This window comes from Oryzias melastigma, linkage group LG11 (genome assembly GCF_002922805.2).
Source record: "Oryzias melastigma strain HK-1 linkage group LG11, ASM292280v2, whole genome shotgun sequence".
Lineage (NCBI taxonomy): Eukaryota > Metazoa > Chordata > Actinopteri > Beloniformes > Adrianichthyidae > Oryzias > Oryzias melastigma.
Genome location: NC_050522.1, coordinates 26,372,027 through 26,382,011, shown reverse-complemented (window position 1 = coordinate 26,382,011; position 9,985 = coordinate 26,372,027). Strand labels below are relative to the sequence as shown.

General features: G+C 43.3%; 1 protein-coding gene across 1 annotated transcript in view; it reads right to left on the bottom strand.

Annotated features, from left to right (window-relative positions):
- The window catches only part of ash1l (ash1 (absent, small, or homeotic)-like (Drosophila)), a gene marked incomplete in the record, with an annotated part of 38,494 nt that overhangs the window by 2,013 nt on the left and 26,496 nt on the right, over window positions 1–9,985 (bottom strand). The window contains 13 exon segments of the mRNA XM_024298339.2: window positions 846–1,302; window positions 2,595–2,761; window positions 2,842–3,014; window positions 3,085–3,223; window positions 4,905–4,995; window positions 5,079–5,165; window positions 5,631–5,891; window positions 7,089–7,221; window positions 7,522–7,576; window positions 7,653–7,805; window positions 7,888–8,048; window positions 8,767–8,834; window positions 9,059–9,208. Of these exon segments, the coding sequence (XP_024154107.1) occupies window positions 846–1,302; window positions 2,595–2,761; window positions 2,842–3,014; window positions 3,085–3,223; window positions 4,905–4,995; window positions 5,079–5,165; window positions 5,631–5,891; window positions 7,089–7,221; window positions 7,522–7,576; window positions 7,653–7,805; window positions 7,888–8,048; window positions 8,767–8,834; window positions 9,059–9,208 (2,095 nt within the window).

The following is a 9,985-nucleotide window of genomic DNA, read 5'->3' as shown; positions in this document are numbered from 1 at the left end:
TTCCTCCAGGAGGTACGTGACATCGATGGCTGGAAGGAGAAGACAGTCAAAGGTCTGACTCCTCTCCTCGTTAACGAGACACTTCATCTGGATCAACTAAAGACAGGAAGTACCATCTGGGCTTTATCTGGTACCAAACCAGGACTTTGAAACAGTTCTGGAGTCTAAACAGTGCTTTTTCTCATAAACATTAAAGTGTGATGAAGCAGCGAGACGAGATGAAGGAGAGCGCTTCAACGGGTCAAAGGTTAGGGACGTGCCGATCCGATCAATCTCAGTATCTGCAGATACCGAGTCCAGATCTGATACTTTTGTAACACATTAGAAAAAAGAAAAAATAGATCCAAGTTTTTACAAATTTATATTATATAATGAAATTCTGTGAAGGAGCTTCAGCGATCAAGAAAAACTAGTTCAACCATAAACCTGTGAGTGTGCACTTGTGAGATTGCGTGCCTGTGAGTGCACGTGGGGGGGGGGGTGCTAAGCGTGTGCGGAGCGATCCATCACACGTGGAGCACAACATGAACCGAGTATGAAAGAATTTGTGGTCATTTTGATAACATAATATAGAATCACATTTTTAATTATATAATAATATATTTGTTTATTTGCATCCTTTCTGTTGGTATAAAAATATTTAATTCATCAGGAGAGAAAAACAGAAAAAAACAGAAATCGTGACGTTAAACTGAATGGAGGCGTGTCCCGACCGAATGGTTTCATCCCGGATCAGAACCATCCCGATGTAGATGTTTCGTTCTAACTCAGACGATCTGCGGTGACATTAGAGACAAAGCCCCTCTGGGTGGACCTACCCCCCTGCCTCGCTCCCGCTCCCTCACCATTCTTGCTGGGGTTTCGGTGCAGCAGGTCCAGCAGGATCTTGTTGAGCCGGTCCCTCTGGACCTCCCTCCTGCTGAGCGCTCGGTGCTGCAGCGGCGAGGACGACAGAGGCGGCGGCAGCTCCAGCATCTCCCCCATCCGGTCGCTGGAACCTTCCTCCAGCTCCTTGCAGACGCGAGCCTCCTGCCTCTCCTCCTCCTCTTCCTCCTCCTCCTCATCGTCCTCCTCCTCCTCTCCTCCTCCTCCCTTTTCGGTTAGTCTGGGTTTAGCTGACAGAAAGTCGGGGTCCTCCGGAGCCTCCTCCGCCCCCCTTCCCTCCTCTGTCTCAGCGGGGAAGTCCTCTCCGCGCTCGCAGGAGGCGTCGTCTTCCTCGCAGCGTCCGGCTTCTTTGGACCTTTCGCTTTTCCACGCCGACCGGCCGCCGTTCCTCTTGTAGGTGTCGGGAACGTAATGTGGCTGCAGGGCAGAAAACGTGGTTGAGTTTAAAACCAGAATCGCTACTGCAGGATGTGAATACATTCCTGTAAAGACGATTATTTCCACTAGGGGGGGTATCGGTTATTTCCAGAACCGATTCACAAGAGCCTGGATCCATTCCATTCAGATTCTTTTGATTCTTCAATTCAGTTTACAAATATATGCACATTTGCTTAGAAATACATAAAAATCTACTATTTAATTTGAATATATTTGCATTAATCTGATCCAGATCACATCCTGTAAATGTATCAGTGATCAGATTGTTAATATCATCCAGTGTTACATGGATTCTCTAAAGGAGAAGTTCTAACTAAAATGTTCAGATCATCAACATTGGAAACATTGTTCTGCTTCTCCTGGAGGACGTCTCAGTTTGACCACTAGGTGGTGATCACGCTGTAGAAGTACAGCTTATTCAAGAAGAAGACGACAGTTTTAAACCACAAGTAGTTACTTTAAAAATTATTTCCTTAAAATAGTTTGGAAAATTAATCCCTGTGAGTAAATAAAGATCTTCATTTAGTCAGCAATGTGTTTTTTTGGTCAACCGACCGTTAGCATTAGCCATCCTAATGGAAACTCTATTGAACGTTAGCATCAAGCTAGCAGACTTTAGCTTTATGTGCTAAATCAATTTATATCTTTTGTGAATCGATTATTGATCTATTAAGCTTAAATCAATTCAAATTGAGTTTTTTCTACCCAGCTCTAATTTCTAATGTTAGGCAGGAACATGTGTCAAAGTCTCGGCCCGGGGGCCGGATCCGGCCCTCCAGATCATTTATTTTATTGTTATTTATGACCTGATGTTATCTTGTGCTTATTTGTAACTTGTATAATTTTGACAAAATCTATTTTTATGGAGAGTAAAATGTTGTTTGTTTTTTTAGTTTAGCTAATGTTTCAGCTACATGCTAGCTGTTCTGGCTAACCTACATTTTTTTCAAGGCTAATTTTATTTCAGTGGCCATCAGCTTCAGTGTTTGCAGCTATCAGCACTAACATCTTCAGCAGCCACATTCAGCTTACATCATTCACACCAACATTATCACGGGTGATATTATATATCTAGTTCATATTTATGTTAAAAAGTTATGATTTTAAAGTTTTAAAATTGTAGTTTTCAGTAAATGTTGATCCTGTCTGTGACCTAAGGCATGTTTTGGATTTTGTGCGACTGCTGGTCTAGAAGCTCCTCTGAGGCGTTTCTGGAATCATCGTTAAATCTGGACGTCTGCAGACTAAAATAGCCGCTCGGCCCGTCTCACCGAGAAGTCCCGTTTGGGCGCCAGCCTCTTGCTGAAGTGGACGAAGGCGTAGGGTTTGGTGCAGACCGGGTAGCGGTTGCGGTGGATCTTGTAGAACAGGTGAGCCGACTTGTCCAGGCGGTAGTCGCAGATGTAGACGTCCTGCTCCTTCACTCCCTTCGGTCTCCCTGTAAACAATCCAGGTTTTCTGGTCAGGAACCGTCTGAACGTGGCGATGGCGATGGCGCCCGCGCGGCGCCGTCCTCACCCTTGCAGTAGGTGTAGAGGTCCAGGACGCAGCAGGGTCCCACCACCGCCTCCAGAGGGATGATCTCGTACAGCGGCATGCGGAACAGCTCGTTCTGGTAGAACCGCCGCGATGGAGAGTGATGCGTCTCGTGGGGGCGGAAGTAGTGATGCCCGAACGCAAAGCGCTCCCCCCTGTAGAGAGAGGACGCCGCCAAAGTCAACAACCAGCACAAACACAATCACCTCACACACGCAGACTCACTTCTCGTTCTTCCACAGCTTCTCGATCCGGAAGATGTCCAGCTTGTCCCGGTTGACGTGCGTCAGGAGGCGGTAGGACTGCCGGACCGGCTGACCCTCAGGTGAGCGCCGGCTGTCCCGCATCAGGTACACACAGTCGCCTGCACACAGACCGACAGTCAAAACACAACTAGAGATCCACTGATACGGTTTCAAGGGATGATGATGCTGATTATGAATCAATTGGTCCAATAATCACAAAGTCAATATTCATTTGGAGTGAAATAAACATATTGGCATCAACATTTAGAATCACACAAACATGAATTTGTTTATTTAAAAACAAGTCAATCAAAAGGTAGATAATTATCTCTTAGAAGTGCAGAAAGTAACAGGTACATCAGCATCTTTATTCGTTACTTTTGTTTTATCATTTACATAAAATAACAAATATCGGTCCAATAACTGTCCAGGTCGACGGCTACAACAGATAAAAACTGAAGTAAACATGAAGTTTCTATGTTGACTTTTATTCATGTGTCGCTTTATGTTTCAAGGAGGGTTCAAGTCCCGCTCTGATCATCTTCTGTTCCGTTTCCAAAACGTTCCCTGATGACATTTTTAGACAAAATCTAAAAATTACTGTCGTTTTCTAGGACGTAGTTTCTGCAGAGCGGCAGGAGTTCATTACCCATTCAGCTATGAAAACATTCAGCTATGAAAACATTCAGCTATGAAAACATTCAGCTATCAAAACATTCAGCTCTTTTAGGAGATTGATGCTCAAAAGTTCCAACTTCATAACTCTTCAACTTTTTAAACTATTCAACCAACTACAGTTTTTTTTACTCCACTCAAAATGGTTACAGAATCTTCAAAAGTCCTTTTTCTGATAAAAACTTTGAGCTCTACAAAAAATAGAACTAATGTAGACTTTCAGCTACAGAAATCATTTAACTTTTCATCAGAATTTGGGCTCTTGAAGTCAACATGTCATCTTTCACTAAATGAGATTTTTACCCATTTTTTGAGCTGTTTTGTAGTTTAGATAATGTTTCAGCTACATGCTAGCTGTTTTTAATAATTTAGATTTTTTTTCAGGTTTTTAAGGCTAATTTGAAGTTTAGCTAACATTTCAGCTACTTTGTAGCAGTCTGGCTGTGCTAAAGCGCTTTATAAATAGACTTGATTTGACATGCTAGTTATTTTGGCTAATTTAGAGTTTTTAGGCTATTTTAGAGTTTAGCTAATATTTCAGCTACATGCTAGCGATTTTGGCTAGTCTAGGTTTTTTTTCAGTCCGTTAAGGTAGTTTGGAGCTTAGCAAACATTTTAGCTACATGCTAACTGCTTTGGCTAAATTGGACATTTTACCTGTTTTTAGGCTAACTTGGTATTTAGTTAATATCTTAGTAAGCTATTAGTTTCGGCATTTTCAGCTATTAGCTTCAGTGACTTCAGCTATCAACTTCAGCGGTTTTACGTTATCAGTTTAAGCATCTTCAGTGGCCACATTCAGCTTCCAGCGTTCACACAGGTAATGTTATATATATATAGTTTTTAATTGATTTAAGTCTGTAAATTACTTCATGTTAATGTTGTATAAAACTTGATTTCTATATAAAGTTTGATTTGAGACAAAATCAAGTTAATTTTGACCTAAAAATGCTAAATTTACTCATCACTTTTCCGTTGAAGAACTTTCTTTTTCTTTTTCTGTCTTTGAGTTAGTTTTTCATGTAAGATTTCATTTTTTTCTGATGTCTGAGAATATCTTTTGGTTTATGATTGAAACAAATGATGAACTTTAAGGTTTCCAGCAGCAGCTTCCAAACTTCCCACCTTGGTGCAGCAGCAGCTCGTCTCTCAGCAGACAGATGTAGTAGGTGGAGCCGGCCTGGGCGTAGCTGGGCTGAGGGATCATGGGAACTTCCTGCGGTGACACAAGGAACATCTCATCAGAAAGAGACTCCAGAACGGCACCAGCGAAGGTCGTTGTTGGGAGAACAGACGTACCCGGTCGACCGGCCGGGGCTCACACTGCTCACACAGGTAGTGCTCCACCTCCGCCTCCAACCGCATGCAGTCGAAGTGCTGCCACACCTGGAACACAAGCCTGCGTTACCTGCTGTGGTCGATCACAGACGGTCTGCGACCGCGGGACGGTGTGGACATTTACACCAACAAGTGTTTGAGTCGGGTTCTGTCCACCTCCAGTTTTAAAAATTAGCATCCTGTTATTTTTTTGGCATTTATCCAATATTTTAGCTGGCTATCGACATCAGCATCTTCAGCTACCGGCTTCAGCGTTTTTAGCTCTAAATTTCAGCATCTTATTCAGATTACAGCATTCACACTAGATTTATCACATCCTATATATCTAGTTCATAGTTATGTTAAAAAGTTAGTTTTAAAGTTTAATAAATGTAGTCTTAGAGTTTTCAGTAAATGTTGATCATGTTTACGACCTCAGGAGTGTTTTGGATTTTGGACTTCGACACCTCTGGACTAGAACATCTGAGCAGAACGGTTCCGACTCTCCTCCAGACGGGCCCGTGGACGCCGTACCATGCACTTCTCACACTGGATCATCAGGCCTTCGTCTTTGTACATCCCGCAGATGCAGCGGATCACGTCGTCGTCCTTGTCGTGGGCGCCTCCTCCGTGCTGGTGCTGGTCGCGCTCCAGCGAATCGGAGCTGTCGGCCTCGCTCGCCGTTTCGCCCACGATCTCGTCGATCTGGACCGCGGCCTCGTGGCGAGCGCTGTAGTAGGCCTTCCGCAGCCGGTAGACGTCCCGGCCCACCGAGGATTTCCGGCCGTAGTATTTCTGGGGGAGAAGAAGGTCGTGAATCAAAGTGTTTTTCTGGTTTCACAGAGAAACAAAAAGACGGCAGAAAATCCACGTCGTCTTCTGGTGAAACTAAACAACAAAGGTCCTGAATTTAAAGACCAACTCTAAAGAAAAAGATGTTTTTAACATTTTCTGAAGCATGACGGAGGACATGTATGAAATCCTTTCAGATTAAAACTGCGTTTCTGACATCCGTTCACACATTTCTGAGAAATCCTCTAAAAACCTGCGCTCTCAGCAGCAGCCCCTCCCATACCCACGAAAATCCTGTCGTGCTGATGTCACCAAGTGAGACCGCCCCTTTCAGGAGGAGTCTGCTCTGACAGCTTTTTTAGTTATTTAGGCTAATTTGGCATTTAGATCATATTTGAACTTTCAGCTTCAGCGTTTGTAGTTATGAATTTCAGCATCTTCATCGTCCAAATTCAGCTTCCAGCATTCACACTAGCATTATCACAGGTGATGCTGTATATCTAGTTCATCATTATGTTTTAAATTCTAAAAATGTAGTTTTGTGTTCAGTAAATGTTTATCCTGTTCAGCCGTGACCTCAGGTGTGTTGTGGATTTTGGTGATTGAGTTTCTGTGTAAAATAGTGTTAAATTTTGGCCGATAAAAATATGTTTGGCTGATGGATTTTTTTTTTTACTTGGCAGGTGACTCAAAAGTCAAATGACAGCCCGTGTGTGAAGGTATTTCAGTTTTCTAAAATCTGACAAAAAACAGTAACGTTATTACATTATTGGGTTATTCGCAGGATGTTTGACAAAAATGTTGTTTATTCTTGTTCTGTAGAACTCGAAACATTGGAATTCATTTGAGGAATGAATTCTTTGGTTTTAAATGAAATGATCTCACAGTTTATGGTTCTCTTTTGAAACTTGAAACCTTTTGCTTTAATCTTCAGTTACAATTGTCACATTTATGCCTTTGTTTAGTCATCTGAAGAAAATGGTGGCATCATGTTGCATCTGTTATGTTTAGTGAGATAAAAATAAATATTTAATCTTCTGATGATTACAGAGTTCAAATGTGACAAATTTAGTTACTTGATTTATAGCGTAACATATATTTTTATCACACAAGATGAAGAGATCTATATTGCGATACAGAAGAGTTCCATATGGCCCAGCTCTAGAGGTCAATGATCAATATTGAGGGTTTTCTTCTTACCTCAGCATTGCGGAACACCTTCAGCATGTCGGTGTCAAAGGCCTCCACCGTCTTGTAGTGGCCGGTTACGATCTGCTTCTCGATGGTGTTCAGGTCCAACGGGTCAGACACCTTCTCGTAGTACTGGCTGTTCCTGATGGTAGAGACGACACCCTCAGAAACCCCTCACAAAACCAGCGGAGCTCGGGCGCCGCCGCAGGTCTCGGGCGCCGCCGCAGAGCTCGGGCGCCGCCGCAGAGCTCGGGCGCCGCCGCAGAGCTCGGGCGCCACAGCGGCATCCGAGCTCTGGAGTCACGTTCCTCAAATGTCATGAATTGTTTTGGCAGCAGCAGACGTCACGGCTCAGAGGCAGAAGCAGATCAAAGTGTTACAGCGTGTGGGTACCGTACACTGAGGATAAAAACACAGACGGCGAGGAGCTTCTTCCTCTCACCTCTTTCTGGACGGGAGGTTCATCAGAGGAGCGGCGAGCGCCTGACCTGCTGAATCTGAGACACACGGAGAGTTTGAGCTTAGACTTCTGATTCAGTCAGACTCAGGAAACCTTGCCGACGGATTCCACACCTTTGTAGCCCGTGATCATTTCCCAGATCTCCTTGAAGATGTGCGCCAGCCGCGCCGTCCGCGTCACCTCCGTGTTCTCCTCGGCAGCAGCCAGCCTGCGCGTGCGAACGGACCGCAGCGTCTGCAGCGCCGAGAACTGCGTCTGGAACACGTCTGCGGGAGAACGGCGTGGGTTAACGGACACGTGCGGCTAGCGGGAACAGCTGCTCCCAGCATGACTTCTTCATGGTCTCACCGGACTTGATGTTGCCGTCGTCTCGAGTGACGCCGCCGTATCGCGTGTAGATGGAGAGGCTGCCGGCGTCTCGCTCGCCTTCTCGCTTCTGCAGCTCCTGTTTTTCCCTCATTTTCTCCCAGTTCCTCAGAAGAAAAACTCGGTGCTTCAGGACAAAGTTCCTACAAAATAAAAGAGGAGACATTTTGTTACCAAGTGAAGCAAATAACAAGCCAACGAGTCGTCTTTGACTAAATAGATATTTTACTATTTATTAAAAGCTTTTTTTTGGTTTAGCTAATATTTCAGCTACATGCTAGCTGTTTTGGCTAGTTTTCAGAAGGCATAAGCTTAACCCCTTAATGCCTGAATTCATTTCTAGGTATCATAATAAATAAATAAAATTGTGTATGTTTTTAATCTAAATAGACGCTTTAGGTAATTTTACTGCCAAAGTGGTTTGTCGCAAATTTGCGACAAAAGGCGTTAATGGTGTAAAAATGTAAACTTCGGACCGGTCTGCGGAAATATGGTCTAATTTAAACCTGAAAAAGGTTAAGGACCACTGGTTTAGAGAATCCAGCAGATTCATAAAATAAAACTTCAGATTAAAAACAAAACAGAAAAAAATGCAGGTCATGTTTTTCTCTCAGTGGGCCGGTACCGGCTGTTCCACGGCCCGGTACCGACTGTTCCACAGACCGGTACCGGCCCACGGCCCGGAGGTTGGAAACTACTATTATGTCGCGTCAAACCAAAAAAACAAACTTCAAAATAAATACACACATTTCTGACTAAGCTAAAGGACAGCTTTTGTTTACAAAGAAAGAAATGAGGAAAAACAGACGATTTTTCCGGTTCTAGAGCTAAACTGAAGCAGGACTCTCCGTCTGCGTTTACCTCTCTCGGTTGGACATCGGCTTCATCAGATGAGGGTAAAACTTGTTGTTGTCGCTGGACTCTTCCTCCTAAAAGAGTCCAAGAAACAAAACGATCTGAAACTTCTACTTTTGGTTTTCTTTCACATTTATGTTGAAAATTAAACTTTAAATCTAAGTGTTGAATGCTCAAATAATTGATCAACTTAGAAAGTCCAGAATGAGTGGTACGTAGTACTTCAATAGTACTAAATAGTAGTCTAAACTTCATCAGGAAACTCTCTCCGCACATGAGCATGACGTGAGACCCTCACTCGTTTTTTGAACTGGTGTTTGGACTTCCTCTTCTCTTTGAGTCGCCCCAGGCGCCGGGCGCCGCCCGTTTTCCCGGGCAGGCCGTTGATCCGCTGACTCTTCCCGCCGATGATTCCGCGGCAGCTCTCCGAGCCACACTTACAGGCTTGCTGTGAAAGAGCCGAAAGAAAAAGGCCGTTGGAGAATGAGCTGGACAGAGAGAAGATGTTTCTGAGGTTTGTATCTGAGCGGTTGGTCGGCTCCATCACCTCCTTTCAGAAGAGTATAGGTCTGACTGAAGACCAATAAAAAGGTTTGAAACCAAGTGTTTAAATAAGTCGTTTTCCTTTTGATTTTATTTGACTCATTAGATCCTAAACGTATTTGTACTCAAATTCTACACCTATTATTCTTATGACCTTCATGATCATGGTGGATACTAGGGCTGGGTATCAATCACTTCCAGAATCGACTCAATTCCAAATTTTTATCAATTCTTTCAGTCAACTTAATTGAATTTAAGTTTGAGTTTACACATTTTTACACATTTGTTTAGAAATACATTAATAATCTATATGTGTTTTGAAGTTTTTCATATTAATCTGATCCAGTTCACAGAGTGTAAAATGTTTTAGTGAAATAATAATGAGATTGTTCATAGTATACAGTGTTACATGGATTCTCAAACAGAGAATTGTTCTGCCTCTCCTGGAGGGAGTTTCAGTTTGGCCACTAGGTGGCGATGGTGCAACAGCATTACAAAGATTTCTGCCTGTGAATTTATGAAGATGTTCCTTTAGTCAGCAATGTATTTAGGTCGACCGACCATTAGCATTAAACATCCTATGGGAAATCCCATTATACGTTAGCATCAAGCTAGCAGACTTTAGCATTAGATAATAGATTGATCTGTACTTTTAAGGGTCGACCGAACGTTAGCATTAGCC